The 23,722-nt window shown below is 35.2% G+C and overlaps 1 protein-coding gene across 1 annotated transcript in view; it reads right to left on the minus strand.

The window, feature by feature from the left end:
- DCC (DCC netrin 1 receptor) overlaps window positions 1–23,722 on the minus strand; it is a 781,864-nt gene that overhangs the window by 315,961 nt on the left and 442,181 nt on the right. The window contains exon 12 of the mRNA XM_061169229.1: window positions 18,789–18,838. Coding sequence (XP_061025212.1) covers window positions 18,789–18,838 — 50 coding nt within the window. The remainder of the gene's footprint in view (window positions 1–18,788; window positions 18,839–23,722) is intronic.

The raw sequence follows: 23,722 nt of genomic DNA on the forward strand, positions 1-23,722 counted from the left end.
GATCTACTGAATCAAAAGTGTGTGTGTTGGAGGGTGAGGGGAAGGGTTTCTGCATTTTAAACAAGTACCTGCCTTAAGGGATTTCAATGCTCCTTAAAGTCTGAGCATTTCAACTCTGGCCTTCAACTTCTCCGTTCTCCAAGCTGATAACCTCCACCTGCTGACCCAGACACATCCAGCTTCAGTTCCAGGAGAGTAGAACAATGAGCAGATTCAGTCCCACCTGTAGCTGAGGTTCAGCTTTCTAGACCTGGCATCTCATATGCCCAGAACATCTCTTTGACTACATCAAAGCTAAGGATAATCAGAAAATGCCCCAACAACCACTAACCAATATGCAAGGGGCAAGCTCCTGCTCCCTTTATCGTAGGTAGACAAGTTAATTTCTTCCATAAGAACAGAAAATCTGTTTGATCTCATTCATAGAGGTGTTGAGATTCCTGACTTAGATTCCTAAGCAAAGAGGCCTCTTGTTAAACTAGCGGAGCTGAAGTGTTTAGCTAGTGTCTGTCACGTGGTATATACTCAATGAATATTTATTATTAAACAAACAAATGAATAAATGAAGGTATGAATGAATAAGCACAGGAAAGAATTTACCCAAGATTTTAATGGAAATAATCTTGAAACTCTTCATTGCCTTTCCTCTAATAAAACTTCCCAATTAAGAGACCATTTGGAGATTTTTTTAAACTGACAATGTTTCCTTTAAGTACCATGATATTTGATTTCAATTTGATTTGATTAGCACTCAAATGAAACACAAATATGTTTTTTTCTTTCTGTGAAGTACAAAAAAGAAAACTCAACTTGGAAATATTGAAATATATACATCTCTGTAGAAAAAGATGTTGATACTACCGCCATGGACATATACATATATATATTCTTTGCAACATTTAGACTCATCTATGCATAAAAGATAAAAATCTATGGTCAGCTTCATATTTTTAAAGGATGCATATTGTTTAAAGTCAGTACGAAACATTTCTTCACATATAAATCCCTTTTGTGTGTCTTCAACGTTACCCATGTAAAAATAGACAATAATCTAGTTAATAGCTACTGCCTCTCAGCTAAAACACAAAACAGTCTGTCAAATAGATTTCTCTGAAAGATGAGAAATGTTTAAGTAGGAGGAACTTGAGTCACTACACTAAAAAAACCCCACAAAATTTCTTAGCGTTTATCTCGGAACAAAGTTATTTGTAGAAGACAAAAGTAATTTCTCCCAGTTCCATTAAGATTAGATATGTCATATGATCTCAAGTTAATTTTCTGAAAATACAAAATTGTTCTTCAATACTTTTTAACCTACCATTACATACTTTTCAATGTGTTTGAAACATTCATTTGTATTCGATATGAAGCGTACTTTCTATAAAATGTTCAGGAATCATGAAGATGATTCTCTTAGAAACTATCAATTTCACATAGTTTTCCAGTGGACTGACTGATGTTTTTGACAACTTTAGAAAACTAACGAAGGCCACCATTTTCTATGTGAAAGAGCAACATAATAAATGAAATAGCAACTGGGCCCGTGAGCCACAACTGCTGAGCCTGCGCGTCTGGAGCCTGTGCTCCACATCGGGAGAGGCCGCGACAGTGAGAGGTCCGCGCACCGCGATGAAGAGTGGCCTCCGCTTGCCACAGCTAGAGAAAGCCCTCACACAGAAACGAAGACCCAACACAGCCAAAAATAAATAAATAAATAAATAAAATTTTAAAAATAAAATAAAATAAAATAAACGAAATAAGTAGATTTCAATGTTGAATGTTACTGGGAGTATATATTCCAACTGCATAATGTTAGAGGGTTTTTTAATGAGATTAAACTAAAATGACCTCAGGAGAAAGATACATTAGATTTAGGTTGGTTGCCAAAGCAGCTATATCTTAAAATAGTACTCTTATTTAGACAGTTGCACTATTACCTGGCAACGTTTGCTCTATATTTATCTAAGTTATGCCCATTTGATTTAGTTTTGTTTATTATTTAAATTTACAATGTTTGCTAATGAAATGTATGCCCAGTGCTCTGATTTGCATTTTTTCTGAATCTAACACACAATTCCTAATTGCTCCAGACCACAGCTGCTGATCAATTAGAGGTTTTATTTTACTGCCAACAAACCTTGAGGGCTAAGGTAAAGCTCTTCTCTGTGATCTCAATTTTTCCCTTTCAAACATTCAATAAGAAAATATTCTAGAACTTGGAGTTGAGGAAAAACCAGAATTACATTTGGAAATGCCAGAAGTTTTTAAGATTGCTTAATAAAATTTGTTGAGGTGTCAGCTTTGTTCACTTAACAAACTGAAGCTCCTCTGAAGTGTTTTTTAGGCTCATCAGAGAGAAATACATCATTGTGAGATACAGAAGCTTAATTGTAGATTCCCTCCAGGAAAAACTGGGAAGTCAAGGAAATGTGTTTTTCTTTTTTAAATCCCCTTCTTAGCTCTCCTTTCTCAGCATTTACACCCAATCTCTTCCCATGCTTTCCACAGAGTTCCACTGGATGGTTGAATCCATCTCCTAGCTGCTGATCTAGAACTTACCTTCTGCCTGGGAACTATTTCCACTAAGAACTTGAAACACTTGAAGACAAAGCTTATTTTGAATTCTGCTTTGTACCCTTTACCTCATAAGACCCTATAATTTGGAGACAGTGTGGCCAAACGACCAACAACCCTAACCTAGGTTCGAATCCCAGTGCTGCCACTTCTTCCCTGTGGGGCAGTGGGGCCCATTACCTGGTCTCTCTAAGCATCAGTGGTCTCCTTGGTAAAATGAGGATAATTATACAATCCAATGACCTTATCACTTTTTCATTATGCAACACGCCCCCACCCTAACCATGCCCTCCTTTTTTTCATTAGTTTAGACTCCGTGGGTCTTCTTTTTAATCACTCCCTTGTCAAACCTGATAACTCCACCCCTTCTCCTTTGGTAAACTCTGAACAGAGTAAAAGAAAACCTTCTCCCAACCCCAGACCAGCAACCAAGCAACCAGCCATGGGAAGAAAACCAAACACAATTGTGTTGGCCAGTTCCACTTTAAATTCATGACATCAAATCTCAAATGGTCAGTCCACACCGCTGATATATATTATGATCTCTTTCTATAATCTGGAATAACTATTGTTCATCTTTCCCCCTCTCTTTAAACCCTCAATACTTCATCCTCCAAGCCATTACACTCTGGTGATGATCTTTTCCCACACTTCTCATCTTCCCAGCTCCAAACTGACTGACACATCTGCATCCACACCCACTCCCTCCATCTTTGCTCATCTTACCAAGATTGAAATATCCTCTGCTGTTTTGCCTACTCAAAGGCTTGCACTCTTGCAAGTTTCCACTCTTTGTATTGCATTATTTCTAAAAGTTGCAGTATCACTCATGTTCAAAAACAATGAACAAACAGTAAAACATCCTTCAAGCCTACCACCTCCTAAAGTTTTACTATCCATTTATTTGCTCCAATTCAGAGCAAAATTTCTCAAAAACATCATCTACATTCAGTCTACGTAATCCCCCAGCTTCCTCTCCATCATCACGCTCCCTCCCATGGTGGTCACTTTGCTGCTGTTATTCTACTATATCTTTCATCAGCACATGACATAGTTAACAGCATCCACTCTACCCCCTTGACCTCTGTAACACTAAACCTGTGTTTTTTCCTACTACTCTTGTTCCTTCTCATCTGTCCAAACTCTAAATGTGTAGTGTCCCAAGATCTATATTTTTTCCAACTATAATCTCTCCCTACATGTCATCAATATGACAGTGACTCCTAAATATCTATCTCTTGGCCAGTCATCAGACCTCTAGTCTTATATACCAACTTGTCTACATGACTGACATCCCTAATCATATGTCTAATAGTTATCTCAAATTCAATACATCCAAAAACTAATTGACTGTTCTCTCTAAACCAAGTTTTTTCTCCAATCATCCTTATGTCATTAAACAACTCCACAATTCACTCATCTTTCTGTAGCAAAAATCTAGTCTCTGTCCTTGATTCTTCTCTTTCCCGTGTGTGTGTGTGTGTGTGTGTGTGTGTGTGTGTGTGTGTGTTTAATCCAATCCACTAGCCAATCTTCTTGGCTCTAGACACAACACATATGATTTTTTCCACTTCTCTCTTCAACTGTTCTAATGACTCCCAGGTTTCAATTACAATCATCTTATATAGATCACTCAACTGTATCCTAACTGGTCTCCTGGCTTCCACCCTGCCCTATCCCCAATAATTTTCCACGTAGCAGCCAATTTGATCTTTTAAAAAGTTGAATGAGATTATTCCCCTTTCAAAACCCTCTTCATTGTCCACAGAATGAATCCCAGTGTTTACCATGCCCAATAAAGCCCCTATGATCTAGCTCTGACCCAGGGATCTATAATCCACTCATATTGCTATTATTTCAAGTTCACAATCATGCACACATGGGTCCCTTCTCAAGGTTTTTGCACTAGTTGTTAGCTTTACTTGGAATGATTTATTTTAAGTGTGACAAAACTGGCCCTTTTTCATATTCTTGTCTCAGCTCGTGTCATCTTCTTAAAAGGCCCTTCCCTGACAATCTGATTTAAATTATCTCCCTCTGTATCATATGACTGTGCTTAATTTAGAAGGACATTTGACTGCCTTCATTGTAGCTTTTCCAGCAATAAGCTCAGTAATCATTGGTTTAACAAATAATACGTATAGTGTTGTTATAAGGAGTAAATAGGGTTTTCATTACTTAGCACATTGCCAGCCACAAAACACCTGCTGAAAAAGTTAGTTACTGTCATTATTATTATTATTATTGTTATAGTTATAATTAGGTGCTCCTTAAATATGTGTCAAGAATGTTAATGACAATAACTCATGCTAATATCTTAAATCTTTCAGATGAAAGATTTGTTTTTCAACAGTTGTTTTGTAAGATAAATAACATTTTAAGCTAAGCTAGTGAATTAAATGAATATTTCAACATCTCTTAAATCAAATCACATAGTTAGCAACTGCTTTTACCTACTGGTAGGACTGAATCTCTTCATGTCCTCTAACTAATCAACCATTCCAACTATAAGGGCAACTTCCACGAACTAAATTAAAATCAGAGACCTTATCACTAGACCTAGGTTCATTTAATTTAAGCCCATTATTAAACCTACCACTTTTCAAAAATGTATGGCTTGAGCTTTTCCTTCAGAGCCAACCAGAATTGGATCCATCGGAAATGTGTGTGATGAAGTACGTATTACAAGGTGATATTAAAGTAGGACTAGAACTCCAAAGAGAATGGTAGTCTATCCCATAATTTAGACTCTTTGTCATAGCCTTTGTGCAGGTATACTAAGTGGCAGTGACTAGAATACATTTGGAAAGAGCAAAATATAATAACCTCAAAACACACAATAGCAAAAAATGATGCACTTAAGTATTTGAAGTATGAAGATGAGAACTTCTAGAAAATGTTTTTCTATCCTGTTTACATTATAAAATTTCATATAGACATGGAGATTTAATCATGTCTCTAACTTATTCGAATCATGTAATAGACACCTTCGATGGTTCTTAATTCCCTATTCTTTAGTTATGTACATAGGCACTTTATAAAGACTGTTCCCAGATTTACTTCTAGCTCTTCATAAATTTTTCTTCTTTCACTAACTCAATTTATATTTTTACTTCAAATTAATTCAGGTAACAATGTAGGGGATGCAGTTACTCAATTTATGGAGTATGTTGTTCTGGTTTGGAATGTATATCGTGATGCTAAGGTAAGAGACTGAAAAAGTTTTAAAGATAGTATTTAATACAAAATGCTTTTGTAGAAAGAAATCATTTAGACAAAGCAGAACTAGACAAACACTTTTCACAGCCTTTTGTATCTTCAATAGGGGACTTATTTTTCTAACACTTTTTAAAAATATCATTACTTGGAAAAGTACCATGAGATAAGTATCTAAGAAAATGAGTGATAGTATGATATAAAGATATGCTTAGAATTTTCAGAGTATTCTCTTCTTCAACTTATTTGCAGAATGTATTTAAATGGCATGATACATTTATATTATTTAAAAATTGGTTATCCAAATTTTTTTACTGTCTTAATATCCTTCCCATTCAGAGTTTATCCATTTATTGTGTTTTCACTAAAAAAGGTGAAAACTGCTGACTTATTGGAACTTCAGAAATAAATCAAAGGATCAATTTAACTACTGGCTAGGAGCTCTGATCTAAATTATAATGGGATATAAAACTGATGCTGGTGACCAAAATTATGTTTCCCAAAGTTACTCCAGAATAATCTCATGCATATATTTCTGGTTCTTTATTGTTAACTATGACAGAAGCCTTTATCAATAGATTTAAAAAGAAATAGTACATCAGTGTGGGACTTTGGAACAGAAGTATTCTGAAAGCAGTATCAATAATGGGAAGGGAGGAGTTTCTTCCCAGCCAGTTAAAGCATCTTCCTATATTCTTAACCACTGTGGTTCATTAAATCCTTCATTTCCCTGTGAAAGTGAAGACCTAATGTTTTAAAAGTGTTTTATTTCTCTATTAAGATAAATTGAAAAGGCAATAATAAATTTTTCCATGAATTGGTATCCTCACTCTTTTATAAAATAAGTCAGGAAACAGAAAGTATAATGATCATTGCCAGGGCCTGGAGGAAGGGGAGGAATGGGGTATTATTATACAATGGGTATAATGAAGATGAGAAGATGAAAGAGTTCTGAAAATGAATGGTGATGGTTGGACAACAATGTGAATGTACCTATGCCTATAAACTGTACATTTAAAAATGGTTAAAATGGTAAATTTTATGTTACATATATTTTACCCCAATTAAAAAATGTATTTTTCAAAAAATAAGTAGGATAGCAGCTATCTGAAGATGGGTTCTAAACAAATTACAGACACAGTTTTATTTTTGAGGGAGTCTCATGAATTATTACATGTTGCCTTATTTTAATATAATTTAAAAACATATCTAGTCTAGCCTACAAATTCTAGACCAAAAAAAAGAAAGACTAGACTATAAGAATTATCAGGAAACATTCCCTTCCTTATAATTATGCTCCTACCCTCTCACCCTTCCCAAAACACTTTCATTTATTGTTCCCTGGACATTATCTATGCTCAGAAAACAGTTATATAATGAATCAATCACGGAATCAGTAACTAAAAAAAAAAAAAAAAATACAAGAGATCTGTACCTACTTGAATTGAATTCAAGACATTATATTCGAGCAGAAATGTTCTGTGTATTAGCTAGCTCAGGGTCTCTTCCCTCCGCCATCACTGAACTGCCCCGGAGCCCGAGGGGAGGGTGGCCTCACTGAGGCTGCCAGCTCTGGAGGGGCCCCAACCACCAAAGCCGCAACAGTCCTGGGATGGTGGGCCAATTGTTTCAACAACTAACTTAAAGACAAAATGGAAAAACAAGGAGGTTTGTGCCTGAGATCATGTTGATGTGAAACCAGGGATGGCCACCTTGTGCCAGAGTGAGTACAGAGGAGGAGCTTCAAGATGGTGGAAGAGTAAGAAGTGGAGATCACCTTCCTCCCTACAAATACATCAGAAATACATCTACATGTGGAACAACTCATACAGAACACCTACTGAACGATGGCAGAACACCTCAGACCTCCCAAAAGGCTCTTGGTACTCCAGTCAGGCATCAGGGCTGTGCCTTTGAGGTGGGAGAGCCAAGTTCAGGACACTGGTCCACCAGAGACCTCCCAGCTCCACGTAATATCAAACAACGAAAATCTCCCAGGGATCTCCATCTCAATGACAAGACCCAGCTCCACTCAACGACCAGCAAGCTACAGTGCTGGACATCCTGTGCCAAACAACTAGCAAGACAGGAACACAACCCCACCCACTAGCAGAGTGGATGCCTAAAATCATAATAAGGGTAACAGACACCCCAAAACACACAAGCAGACGTTGACCTGCCCACCAGAAAGACAAGATCCAGCCTCATCCACCAGAACACAGACACTAGTCCCCTCGACCAGGAAGCCTATACAACCCACTGAACGAACCTGAGCCACTGAGAGCAGACACCGAAAACAACGGGAACTGCAAAACTGCAGCCTGTGAAAAGGAGACCCCAAACACAGTAAGTTAAGCAAAATGAGAAGACAAAGAAACACACAGCAGATGAAGAAGCAAGGTAAAAACCCACCAGACCTAACAAATGAAGAGGAAATAGGCAGTCTGCCCAAAAAAGAATTCAGAATAATGACAGTAAAGATGATCCAAAATCTTGGAAATAGAATGGAGAAAATACAAGAAACGTTTAACAAGGACCTAGAAGAAGTAACGAGCAAACAAACAGTGATGAACAACACAATATATGAAATTAAAAATTCTCTAGAAGGGATCAATAGCAGAATAACTGAGGCAGAAGAACGGATAAGCGACCTGGAAGATAAAATAGTGGAAATAAAAACTGCAGAGCTGAATAAAGAAAAAAGAATGAAAAGAATTGAGGACAGTCTCAGAGACCTCGGGGACAATATTAAACGCACCAACATTCGAATTATAGGGGTCTCAGAAGAAGAAGAGAAAAAGGAAGGGACTGAGAAAATATTTGAAAAGATTATAGATGAAAACTTCCCTAATATGGGAAAGGAAATAGTTAATCAATTGCAGGGAGCACAGAGAGTCCCATACAGGATAAATACAAGGAGAAACACACCAAGACACATACTAATCAAACTATCAAAAATTAAATACAAAGAAAAAATATTAAAAGCAGCAAGGGAAAAACAACAACTAACATACAAGGGAATCCCAATAAGGTTAACAGCTGACCTTTCAGCAGAAATTCTGCAAGCCAGAAGGGAGTGGCAGGACATATTTAAAGTGATGAAAGGGAAAAACATACAACCAAGATTACTCTACCCAGCAAGGATCTCATTCAGATTTGATGGAGAAATTAAAAGCTTTAAAGACAGGCAAAAGCTAAGAGAATTCAGCACAACCAAACCAGCTTTATAACAAATGCTAAAGGAACTTCTCTAGGCAGGAAACACAAGAGAAGGAAAAGACCTACAATAACAAACCCAAAACAATTAAGAAAATGGTAAAAGGAACATACATATCAATAATTACATTAAATGTAAATGGATTAAATGCTCCAACCAAAAGACATAGACTGGCTGAATGGATACAAAAACAAGACCCATATATATGCTGTCTACAAGAGACCCACTTCAGACCTAGGGCCACATACAGACTAAAAGTGAGGAGATGGAAAAAGATATTCCATGCAAATGGAAATCAAAAGAAAGCTGGAGTAGCAATTATCATATCAGACAAAATAGACTTTAAAACAAAGACTATTACAAGAGACAAAGAAGGACACTACATAAATATCAAGGGATCAATCCAAGAAGAATATATAACAATTGTAAATATTTATGCACCCAACATAGGAGCACCTCAATACATAAGGCAAATACTAACAGCCATAAAAGGGGAAATCGACAGTAACACAATCATAGTAGGGGACTTTAGCACCCCACTTTCACCAATGGACAGATCATCCAAAATGAAAATAAGTAAGGAAACACAAGCTTTAAATGATATATTAAACAAGATGGACTTAATTGATATTTATAGGACATTCCATCCAAAAACAACAGAATACACTTTGTTCTCAAGTGCTCATGGAACATTCTCCAGGATAGATCATGTCTTGGGTCACAAATCAAGCCTTGGAAAATTTTAGAAAATTGAAATCAGATCAAGTATCTTTTCAGACCACAATGCTATGAGACTAGATATCAATTACAGGAAAAAATTTGTAAAAAATACAAACACATGGAGGCTAAACAATACACTACTTAATAACCAAGAGATCACCAAAGAAATCAAAGAGGAAATAAAAAAATACCTAGAAACAAATGAAAACGAAAACACAACGACCCAAAACCTATGGGATGCAGCAAAAGCAGTTCTAAGAGGGAAGTTTATAGCAATACAATCCTACCTTAAGAAACAAGAAACATCTCAAATAAACAACCTAACCTTACACCTAAAGCAATTAGAGAAAGAAGAACAAAAAAACCCCAAAGTTAGCAGAAGGGAAGAAGTCATAAAGATCAGATCAGAAATAAATGAAAAAGAAATGAAGGAAACGATAGCAAAGAACAATAAAAGTAAAAGCTGGTTCTTTGAGAAGATAAACAAAATTGATAAAACATTAGCCAGACTCATCAAGAAAAAAAGGGAGAAGACTCAAATCAACAGAATTAGAAATGAAAACGGAGAAGTAACAACTGACAATGCAGAAATACAAAGGATCATGAGAGATTACTACAAGCACCTGTATGCCAATAAAATGGACAACCTGGAAGAAATGAACAAATTCTTAGAAATGCACAACCGTCCGAGACTGAACCAGGAAGAAATAGAAAATATAAACAGACCAATCACAGGCACTGAAATTCAAACTGTGATTAAAAATCTTCCACCAAACAAAAGCCCAGGACTAGATGGCTTCACAGGCGAATTCTATCAAACATTTAGAGAAGAGTTAACACCTATCCTTCACAAACTCTTCCAAAATATTGCAGAGGGAGGAACACTCCCAAACTCATTCTACGAGGCCACCATCACCCTGATACCAAAACCAGACAAACATGTCACAAAAAAACAAAAGTACAGATCAATATCACTGATGAACATCGATGCAAATATCCTCAACAAAATACTAGCAAACAGAATCCAACAACACATTAAAAGGATCATACACCATGATCAAGTGGGGTTTATCCCAGGAATGCAAGGATTCTTCAAAATACACAAATCAATCAATGTGATACACCATATTAACAAATTAAAGGAGAAAAACCATATGATCATCTCAATAGATGCAGAGAAAGCTTGCGACAAAACTCAACACCCATTTATGATAAAAACCCTCCAGAAAGTAGGCATAGAGGGAACTTACCTCAACATAATAAAGATCATATATGACAAACCCACAGCCAACATCGTCTTCAATGGTGAAAAACTGAAACCATTTCCACTAAGATCAGGAACAAGACAAGGTTGCCCACTCTCACCACTATTATTCAACATAGTTTTGGAAGTGTTAGCCACAGCAATCAGAGAAGAAAAAGAAATAAAAGGAATCCAAATCGGAAAAGAAGAAGTAAAACTGTCACTGTTTGCAGATAACATGATACTCTATATAGAGAATCCTAAAGATGCTACCAGAAAACTACTAGATCTAATCAATGAATTTGGTAAAGTTACAGGATACAAAATTAATGCACAGAAATCGCTTGCATTCCTATGCACTAATGATGAAAAATCTGCAAGTGAAATTAAGAAAACACTCCCATTTACCATTGCAACAAAAAGAATAAAATACCTAGGAATAAACCTACCTAAGCAGACAAAAGCCCTGTATGCAGAAAATTATAAGACACTGATGAAAGAAATTAAAGATGATACAAATAGATGGAGAGATATATCATGTTCTTGGATTGGAAGAATCAACATTGTGAAAATGACTCTACTACCCAAAGCAATCTACAGATTCAATGCAATCCCTATCAAACTACCACTGGCATTTTTCACAGAACTAGAACAAAAAATTTCACAATTTGTATGGAAACAAAGAAGACTCCTAATAGTGAAAGCAATCTTGAGAAAGAAAAACGGAGCTGGAGGAATCAGGCTCCTGGACTTCAGACTATACTACAAAGCTACAGTAATCAAGACAGTATGGTACTGGCACAAAAATAGAAATATAGATCAATGGAACAGGATAGAAAGCCCAGAGATAAACCCACGCACATATGGTCACCTCACCTTTGATAAAGGAGGCAGAATATACAATGGAGAAAAGACAGCCTCTTCAATAAGTGGTGCTGGGAAAACTGGACAGCTACATGTAAAAGAATGAAATTAGAACACTCCCTAACACCATACACAAAAATAAACTCAAAATGGATTAAAGACCTAAATGTAAGGCCAGACACTATCAAACTCTTAGAGGAAAACGTAGGCAGAACACTCTATGACATAAATCACAGCAAGATCCTTTTTGACCCAGCTCCTAGAGAAATGGAAATAAAAACAAAAATAAACAAATGGGACCTAATGAAACTTAAAAGCTTTTGCACAGCAAAGGAAACCATAAACAAGACCAAAAGACAACCCTCAGAATGGGAGAAAACATTTGCAAATGAAGCAACTGACAAAGGATTAATTTCCAGAATTTACAAGCAGCTCATGCAGCTCAATATCAAAAAAACAAACAATCCAATCCAAAAATGTGCAGAAGATCTAAATAGACATTTCTCCAAAGAAGATATACAGATTGCCAACAAACACATGAAAGAATGCTCAACATCATTAATCATTAGAGAAATGCAAATCAAAAGTACAATGCAATATCATCTCACACCTGTCAGAATGGCCATGATGAAAAAATCTACAACCAATAAATGCTGGAGAGGGTGTGGAGAAAAGGGAACCCTCATACACTGTTGGTGGGAATGTAAATTGATACAGCCACTATGGAGAACAGTATGGAGGTTCCTTAAAAAACTAAAAATAGAACTACCATACGACCCAACAATCCCACTACTGGGCATATACCCTGAGAAAACCATAATTCAAAAAGAGTCATGTACCAAAATGTTCATTGCAGCTCTATTTACAATAGCCAGGATATGGAAGCAACCTAAGTGTCTGTCGACAGATGAATGGCTAAAGAAGATGTGGCACATATATACAATGGAATATTACTCAGCCATAAAAAGAAACGGAATTGAGTTATTTGTAGTCAGGTGGATGGACCTAGAGTCTGTCATACAGAGTGAAGTAAGTCAGAAAGAGAAAAACAAATACCATATGCTAACACATATATATGGAATCTAAAAAAATTAAAATGGTCATGAAGAACCTAGTGGCAAGATGGGAATAAAGACGCAGACCTACTAGAGAATGGACTTGAGGACACAGGGAGTGGGAAAGGTAAGCTGGGACAAAGTGAGAGAGTGGTAGTGTATATATGGACATATATACACTACCAAATGTAAAATAGATAGCTAGTGGGAAGCAGTCGCATAGCATAGGGAGATCAGCTCAGTGCTTTGTGACCAGCTAGAGGGGTGGGATAGGGAGGGTGGGAGGGAGGGAGACACAAGAGGGAAGAGATATGGGGATATATGTATATGTATAACTGATTCACTTTGTTATAAAGCAGAAACTAACACCACTGTAAAGCAATTGTACTCCAATAAAAATGTTAAAAAAAGAAAAGAAAAAGAGATGTTCTGTGTATTATGACTGAGTACAAATACCAGTGTGAAGTTTGTGAGTGTAAATATTATTGTAAATGCCAATTTCTAATTTATCTTTACATGGAATCAATCATCTAAGGTCTCCTATGTCTCCTCTTTCTCTACATTAAATTTGAGAAATCTACCATATTTCTGAGGGGAGGACTCAGAGCTCCGGTTCCAAGTAATTTAGTGGCCAAATTGTATTTTACGAAGGATTTAGGATGATTCGGAGAGAAACAAACAACCAAAAATTCTTTTTCATGAGCTATCTAAGGCCTTTGTACAACACAGAAGAGGGAGATAAACATTTATAAGAATCATGGTGTGACAGTAGAAGTGGTTCCACAACACCTACGCGAACTGTGCAGTTTCAGAGAGGTTGCCATACAGCAGGAAAGTGTTAATGCAAGTGCTCTCTGCACAGCCAAGAGAAGACAACCCCAATTTCAGAATAAAAGAAAACAAAGACATGCCCCCGCAAAAAAAACAGAAGACCTGCAAATTAACATCATAACTCTATTGGTTCTTTGTTTTTACTTCTTCCAGTTTCTCCTCTTCTCCTTATTTTGACAATTTTGCTCACAGTCGCTACCAAGTGAATATCCCAGGTGGGAATCAAATGCAAAAGCCTCACTCAGCTATCCGCTTGGCTGTCACTTCTGTTGATAAGAGAATTATCACTAGCCCCATGACAGAAGACAGAGACCTCAGTCAAAATCCTTCCTGTATATGTATGTATATGTATGACTGATTCACTTTGCCGTACAGCAGAAACCAACACAACATTGTAAATCAACTATACTCCAATAAAAAATTAATTAAAAAAAAGACATAAAGTATTTCTTTAACAGTCAAAGCTTAACTGAAAAATAAAATCCTTCCTGTATATGTATGTATATGTATAACTGATTCACTTTGCCGTACAGCAGAAACTAACACAACATTGTAAATCAACTATACTCCAATAAAAAATTAATTAAAAAAAAGACATAAAGTATTTCTTTAACAGTCAAAGCTTAACTGAAAAATAAAATCCTTCCTGCCATACCACATCTTCAGAAGCACAGCCTTCTGATGCTACCTAACGATACAACACTTACGATTCCCCCGTATGATTAAAATATTAATTAACTAATTAATTTTTAAAAGACATTAAAACATCTGGGGCCAAAACCGTCAGTTTGTTTCCTGAAGGTGGAAATTGCTATTTTAATTCTCCCTTTGGGTAGTTTCTGGGTAAAGGGAATTTGCATGATTGCTAAACTGATTTTCGAGTTATTTAAGCATGCCAAATTATGTTGAAACATGGGGAAATGAACACTTTAAGATTCAGGAAGATAACCAGTCATATCTTCTACTATTGCAGTAATGGCATCACACACTATTGAACTGTGAGTGACTAACTGGGTATCCCCTTCCAGTAGTGATCAAAATGACGTCCACATAGATTAAGGATAAGAATTTCAACAATAGAGAGGTGTATGTTGATATAATGAGAGGAATCCAATATTCTGTGTTTAAATATTCTAAACTTACATAATGATCCATGCCCAGTGATATACTGGATTTTGTTTTTTCTTATTTGGATTTAATATTTCATTCCTTGCAATCACCCTGTAGTGCTTAGTTGATAAATACCTGGCCTCGTGAGTGAAAGTCTCGTATACTTTAATCAGTATATCTGTGCCATTTCCCCTAATTTTGTAAAGATAAAATGATTGAGAAAAGGTATAACAAGTAAAAATACAGTCAAAGATGTTTGGAGCCATAAAAGATTTTAGAGATTATCTCTCCAGCTCTCTCATTTTATCAAGGAGGAGAAAATGTCAACTTTGAAGAGTTATAACTGATTAAATGTGGTTAGATGAAAGCTGAATTTTCTCTCGCATGTTTTCTTAATAAACTGTAAGTTCCATGAAGGTAAAGACTGGGTCATGTCCCTGGCATTATATTTGCGCACACACACACACACCCCCACACCCACCCACACACACACACACACACACAGTAGATATATAGTAAGTACACAGTAAAGGTTGAAAGAATAAATGAAACTGAGGCACAGTGACTTTTCAAGATCTCAAAGAGCTGCTAAAAGAGCCCAAACACCTTGAATCTCAGTATATTCTAAATGGTCTTATTCTGAGAACTTCTCTATTGGAACATAGGAAAACAGTCAAGTGCCAACTTAAAAAGCTCTTTGCATTCTACAAGCTTGTGTTTATATAACAGCCGACTAATTAAGTTGCAATATTTATTTCTTCAAATAATAGTTAAATTTTGAAGTAAAATCTTAAGAAAATTATCCTTATAAAAGGTTTTCCTAATAAAAAGTCCCATTTTAAAGTACATACTGTAAATCACTATTTTCTCTTTTCTTGTGAAGATTTTATTTCTTGTAAAAAAAATATTTAGTAGGAGAAATAACCACCTCATCAAAACCATTACCTAAAAATAATATCTATAGGTCAAGCCATTCCTTCAAAACAAAATTTGTGTTCACAGGCAGTCTGCAGAAAGGGTATCTAGTCTGTTTTGTGATTACAGCTTTATAAAGGTAATCCAGTATAATGGGTTTTCAAAAACAATAGAGTACCAAAAACTCCTTTGGTTCTTTTATCTGAATGTATAAGGACCCCTCTGTTTTCATATCCTGTAACATGATTTCTTGGTCCAATTGGCTAATAGGTGGCCATAACCATAACAAATACCTATAAATGATAATTTTATACCTTGTATTCCCTTCTCGGTTCAATGTACAGAAATCTTAGCCATCTGTGTGCAAACACCAAGAAATTTTCTCATTGACTGTCAATAAAATGGTCAATTATGTTCCATAATTACAGATATGATATAGAATGAGAACTTAAAATATGACTGTTCCTTCTATATTAAATAAAAATTCCAAGTAAAATGAATAACATTAAAGTCATAATCCTATTAGTCTAAAAGAATACAACACTTATTCAACTACAATGTTTCTTTTTTACAAATTTTTTCCTTAAAATGGTAATCATCTGGGGCAAATAGTAGTATATTTGAGAGCTCTTCTTTTGTTTCAAACAAGAGACAAATATCAAAATAGCATATTGTTATTGTTTTTCTCTGCATCAACATATTGGGAATGATAAAACAGTGCTTTGATCATCCAATTCCTTTCCTCTCGGTAACAATCCAAGAAAAATAATTTATAATGCCTTAAAAGCTAGGAAAGAAGATAACAGAGGGAGGGAGAGGAGAGCAAGAAGCTTTCTAGTGCCTGGCCCGTTGTATTCATTCTGAAAAGCTAATGAACAAGTTAAATTTTCTGGTAGTGCAACGTTACAGAGACAACTTCAGGAAGATAGAAGCAGGGGTGTTAATATTTGGTTGCTGCAAACGCTGCAGATTTTAGAAGAGCATGGTCTGTGATATTTGATTATGTGTGTGTGTGTGTGTGTGTGTGTATATATATATCAGTTGAAAAAGTCAATTTTGCAATCCACGAATTCCCTCCTACAGGAGGGTAATAAATTCATAGTCAAAGACAGTCAGCAACCAGGGTCATTCAATAATGCCTTATTCACATTCCAGAAGAAAACATTCATCCTTTGCTAAAGTAGACTTTTTATGGGATACGAGCATACACACACAAAATAGCTTATATCAATTTCTATGTTCTGTCCTGAAGGAAAGATGTAAACCGGGTGAAACTCTAATAAAAATGAGTCATTAAAACAAGAGAAACTACAATATGGTCTCCCAGTTTCATTCATTAGCAACCTACAATAATTATAAAAATCTACTTGACTTTGATTTGGCAATCTGTTAATTAGAATAGCACATCTGTAAAATATTTAATGTTGTAAATAATAATGTCATTTTTAGGGTGATGTCTATTTCTCGTTATTTTCCTTTAGCTCATTTTTCTTCCCTTAGTTCATTTATTTTTCTCCCTTCTAAGTTTAAATTTGTTTCATTCATTCTTATCCAATTAGTGCCTAAAATTATAAGAGGATAACCATTTTAGAGACATTTCACTAGCTCCAAAAGGTAAACTCATTTGACAGAGGTAAATCTGATCAAACTCACAAAATATGGCTTCGTCAGAGACTTTTGCAAAATACGGCAAGAAATTTTACATTGAGTGAAGTAATAGCTACTGATGTTAAGCTAGATCCATCGCATATGCTATATTACTACTTCCTCATGACAAATAAATAAGGAACAGATTAACATGCACACTGTATGAATATATAGAAACAAGTTTACTGAGGTTCGAAACTTTTCTGACATCGTATACAGTTACTAAAAGAGGAAGCTAGGATTAAAAATCAGAGTATGACTTTCTCTAAGACACATATGATTTTCCTGTTGTCTTCTAGAGCTTGGAGACCGGTTAGGCCAATCTCCTCACTGAGACCCAGGGAGATCGAAATTATTTCTCTGAGCGCAGACAACCAGATGATGACAGAGGCAAGCCAGGCCAGTCTTACTTTTGCTTTCCTCTACCACGTGGTTTTCGCTTCTTTCCAATGCTGAGTGAGACACACTTGAAAAAGGAGATATTTCTAGAAAACTGATTCTGGCATTAACTCCTTACCTTCAGCTATACCTAGCTGAATTTAAACCCTTTTGAAAGTTGTATCAACTTTTCAGGCCAGGAAAACATTAATCACTGATTAATACTGCTTCATACAGATAACCGTATCAGAACTCAAGAAGAGCCTTCCATGTCTATATTTATAAGAGAAGAAGAGGAATGAGGATGAAATACTCAATTCAAATTAAATCTACCAGGAAACAAAGTCTCTCTTTATCCCACCACTTGCAATTACTTTTTTCATTCCTACATTCAATTGTTCCATCTAGCACATTATGTCCTATACAGTAAGTCCCCCACATACAAACGAGTTCCATTCTGAGAGCGCATTCAAAAGTCCAATTTGTTCATAAGTCCAACAAAGTTAGCCTAGGTACCCAACGAACACAATCGGCTATATAGTACTATACTGTAATAGGTTTATAATAATTTTCACACAAATAATACATTAAAAAACAAACGAACACAAAAAATAAAGAACACATTTTTAACTTACAGTACAGTACCCTGAAAAGTACAGTAGTACAGTACAACAGCTGGCACACAGAGGCACGTTCGCATCTTTGAAAGTTCGCAACTTGAAGGTTCATTATGTGGGGGACTTACTGTACTGATAAGTATAAGTAAATAGACAACTTTGTTACCTGATGGAATAGCCTTTAATCATGATAACATTTATAAAATCAAGTGTCCTAGAAGCAAACAACTCCTTCATTTAATTCATTCAAGTGTGGTGGAAGATGTGGGATTAATGCCACTCACTGTGTTGTTCTGGAACATTTCCTCACATGGAAGCCACCATCCACCCCAAGCAGTGGATGGGTGATTGAAAGTTACACATGTATTGGTAATGAAGTAGTAAACATTTCCACAACTCACCCTCGAATTAACTACTTCCAGGGAGACATTCTGAGGCGGGGCACTTGGCACTAGAAGAAATAAAACAAGGTGAGATCATTATTGCCAAAGTCACGAAAGAGAAACTCCAACCCTCTTTGAAAAGAGAAAGCATGTCTTTTTCACTGTTCATAAGGATAATTAGGTAGGTAATTCCAGGTGGCACTTCAAAATTTTCCTGGAGAGATGAAAAATGACTGCATTTGTTTTCCTCACTTAGTGGCCCAGTTATCCATTGAGGGAGCCCCCAAAACTCTTTGGCAAAAAAGCACCTGCCGTGATACTAAATACTGCCATTTAATTACAGCTTTCTGGTGATAACCTTCCCAGAGGAACCAATAAAAACACACAGGAGATTTCCTAGAGTGGTTTTAAGGGCTTAAGATATTGTGCATTTCAGGACCTCCACGGTTTTATGATGAAATATGTCATTCTAACGGTCACTCTTGTTGCTTAATCCCTTTAAATGCAACCTTTATTATCCCTTAAAAAGTGAAAAGAAGAAATACATCCCTTTTTTTCTCACACTTTGTAATTAAATCTGTGTCATAGATGCAAGCAGGTTACCAGAGAGCATTTGGTGAGCCAATTCTATTAACAAAGGAGCAATTTATTTTTCTTCGTGGGTTTTCTAGGTATTTTGCTTCTCTTACTTGCATTTTGATTGTTCCACTCCTTCATGGAAGGAGGAAGAACATATACAGCTTTCTTTATAATACTTCTAATGGATATTTACTATATCAAAAAGTGAATATTCTATCAAGTTAGTAATTCAACGATAGCCATTCACTGAATGACTGTAATATCTCAAGTACTATTCTAGATGTCTTGAATGAATCATATAAATAAATAAATAAATAAACAAATAAATAAATAATTCTGTCCCACAACAGTAATATAAGTAGCATTCAGTAAATGCTTAATATATATAAATCAGAGTATTCCTTATTTTTTTCGTGACAAATTGATAAATTTAATAGAGGAGAAAGGCTTTCAGCATCTTCAAAAATTTAAGGGCCACTTTTGTTATGTTCCTCTTCTTTAATTTGAACTTGGACAATATCTATGTTTTCCTGGAGTGCTTATATTTACCCTGAATTTATTTATGTCCTACTCTGATTTTGCCTTCTCAAAAGTAATCACTATGAGGGCATGATATATGTCTGATTAATCTTTAAATCCTCCAAATTGACATTCAATTAATATTTACTGACTCAATAATTAAATGAACAAATGGATACTTACTTAAATATTAGCTCCTGGACCTTTCTGGACATGATAGGAATTATAATCACTTATTTTGCTTGACTTTGATAAATAAGTGATAAACATGATAGGAATTATAGTCACTTATTTTGTTAGTACTTGATAAAGGTTATTACCAATGTAACTTGTGGAAAATGTTTATCAGAGCTTGTTTTTCATGAATTAGGTCAACAAGCATTCTTTCAAAAAAATATTTCATTATTTAGGAGATAGACTTTATTTTTTAATTTCATTTAATTCTGCTATGGTTTTCATATCAAATACAGAATATAACCTTCACAGGAGCCAGGATTTTTGTCCTTTTGATGCTGCATCCCCAATATTGATGTGTGTTAAGCACATAGGGCACACTCAGCAAATATTTATAGAATGAATCAATTAATAGAAAGATTATAAGATTATAATAAAATATTTTTCATATTTAGAGTTTTGGTCAACAAATTTGGTTATAATAAAAAAAGTTTAAAATTTTGCAATTTTATTTTTTAAATTAAGGTATAACATATAGGAAAGTGCACAAATCTTGAATGTATGACTGGATAAAGTGGTGTGTGTGTGTGTGTACATCCCCATTTAAACATCACCTAGATCAAGATATAGAACATTTTCAGTAACCTGGAAAGCTCACTGTGTCCCTTCTTAGTCAATATCTTTCTGATAGTAACCACTACTTATTATGACCTCTAACTCCACAGATTAGTTTATTTTGAGCTTACCAAAAACAAAACCATAGTTGTGTGTTTTCTTTCCCAGAGGCTGGCTTCTTTTGCTTACTTCTTGAGATCCATTCATATTGTTGCACGTAGCAATAGTTTTTTGTTTTGTTTTGTTGCTCCATAGTATTACAATATACAATTATTCTAATTTATATTTATCTGTTCTACTGATGAATGGCATTTGGATCAATTTCTAGTTTGGAGTTATGAGAATAAAGCTGCTATGAAAATTCTAGTTTGTGTCTTCTGCTGGACAACTGCACTCATTTCCTTCATTCATTTATACCTAGGAGTGGAAATACTGGTGGGGGGGGACCCCCTATGAGGGTTAAACATATGTTAAGTTTTAATAGATACAAAGTTTTCTAAAGTGACTGTACCAAGAAAAGATTAAAGATAGGCTGGAAATAAAAATAATTTGTGTAATCAAAAGAACTAAAAAAAAACTGATGTTCTCACAATGAGGAAGAATTTAATATGACCCACATTCAAATCACTCTGTAAAGCAGTAAAAATTAAAACAGGTACAAACTGAAAAAAAAATGCTATGTTCTAAATCATATAATTGTACAGCTTCTGAAAAATATATTCTTTAAAAGCTAAGATTGGAAATAATGTCTTAATATTAGGTGATAATAAATCACTTCTTACTCATGAAAAATATTTCTAGTTTAGGTTTCATATGATATTCTAATATTTATATCATATTATACTTTACTAATCATATTACACACACTTTTGACCAATTAAATAATATGAAAACATAGAATATTGGAGGAAAGAAAAGGTATTTAAATTTATCATACATTTTGTTCTAGGTACTGTGCTAGTTGATATGTAACCCTTAAATGTCACTTTAATGAAAGTTTATAAATGGCATTTAACTCCTCATTTCAGAAAGCCAAGAATATATAAGAACAATAATAAACTACCACAATTTGATAATTTTCTGAATTAGGAATTTAAAGCCATCAAGTCCCAAAGGTGGACTTGTAACAATGGTGTTAATGAATTTTGCCTATTTTTTTACAATATAAATTTCTCTTACTTTTCACTGATGGCACACTGGCTATTCTTGCCTTACACAGTCAGGAAAAAAAGTGGACAATTTTTTTCTACAGTATTTTTAGTTATTATTCTCTTCTTCTAACTATCAATTTCCATACTATTTACAAATAAATAGATACAATAGATAGGATTAGATGCTTGGTGGAAGTGAGTGGAATCCACATTTATCTATTAGGACTTTTCTTTATTTGTCTTATTTGACAACGCTTCATTGTTTCATGAGGCAGAGGGGAAGGACATAGTTCATTGCTTTTCTCTTCGAAATGTCAAGTAATTTATCAATTACAATAGGTTCATTAAAGCCAATCAGAGGCATTTGGTCTGGAAGCTCCTCTCAATGTGGTGGAGCATGCTGGTTTAAGCACATAGTGATGAAGCATTCTGTAGAGTAGATTAAGTTCTCAAATTTGTAAATGAATTGTACATATAGTCACTTGAATTCCTCCCCTTAGCAAGTGTGTGCTGTCCTGTACACATAATTTGTGGATTGAAAGAATTTATATGTAGCTCTGAGCTTTTTTCTTGAAGGACCTAATATGAGACATTTATTATAGAATAAGAGAAACTATATTTCCACACTGAATCCCCCTTCTTTACTTACTCGCTTATATGACCTGGCTCTGCTGCTTACTAGCTTTTGTGACCTCTATCTTAGTTTTGACATCTGTAAAGTAGGGAAAAATACAGTGTTGTGAAGTGTGTGGAGCTGGGCCTTGTGCTAATAAGTACTCAATAAATATTAGTGATAACAGTAAGAAGCACATTCCTATAGCTAAGCTTGCCTATGAAATTTGGTCCCTCTGCTTGTGAACACAGGGCAAGTTGGCATGGACACCAATAAATGTTAATTAATTCATAAAATCTGTTGGTAACCTATTCATGTCAGCTAGTTCCAGAGACAGTGCTTAAGAACAAACTGGCAAAACTACTTACAGTCTACACTAAATATTAGGCTGTCTAGATTGATGCTCTACAATCCCAACGGTTTGAAGAAGTGGAACACTGTAAACCAATGATATACTAGGTGGAGGAATCTGAACAAAAAACAGTGTTTCTTCCCAGAAAAACAATTAAAACAGAGCTAAATTAGAGACAACAGCTCCTCAGAATAAAATCTTTATAAGCATCTTAGCATAACATGGATACTTTGGGGATAATTAATTCAGAAAAAAAGTTATTTGCATTTTATTTTTGCTTTTATTCAATTTTTCTATAGTCCCAATATAAATTTTTTATGGTAAGAATTTCTCTGGCCTTATAGGAAATCTGATGCTCTCTATAACACATATATATTTACACATAATCATGTTAAGTTAGTCACACAAAGAGGAAGTCCTAAAGATGAGTCTATACTTACAAACATTTGTACAGGTTTGGCTGAACTGTCTGATTAATTCAATAAATATTTACTGAGTTAGGAGGGATACAGAGATGAATATAACATCATCCCTCATATTAAGGAACATTTAGAATAATGAGAAAAAGAGACATTGGCATAGATAACATTTATTAAACATTTAAATATATGCCATGCCCATGTTTTAGGTGCTTATATGGATTAAACATTTAATTTTCACAACATCTCCCTTTTATAACATCCAGAAAGTCAAGGAGAGCAGGGCTTTGTGACTTACAACTGGGAAGCAGGTGACTATTAATTGTAATTAAATTCATCTGTATGTGACCTCAGCATGCATAGCTTCAGTAGAGAGAAGAGGACATCAGATTGAAGTACAAGAGATGAGTTTATTGTAAAGACGAAAGCAGACAAGGTTGAAGTACCCACTCCTAGGGGCCCCTGAAGTTCATGTGTTCTCTATCAAATGCATCTGATAGAGGGAAGCTGGGGTCCCTTGCAGAGTGATG

The sequence above is a fragment of the Eubalaena glacialis genome, chromosome 15 (assembly GCF_028564815.1).
Source record: "Eubalaena glacialis isolate mEubGla1 chromosome 15, mEubGla1.1.hap2.+ XY, whole genome shotgun sequence".
NCBI classification, from domain to species: Eukaryota; Metazoa; Chordata; class Mammalia; order Artiodactyla; family Balaenidae; genus Eubalaena; species Eubalaena glacialis.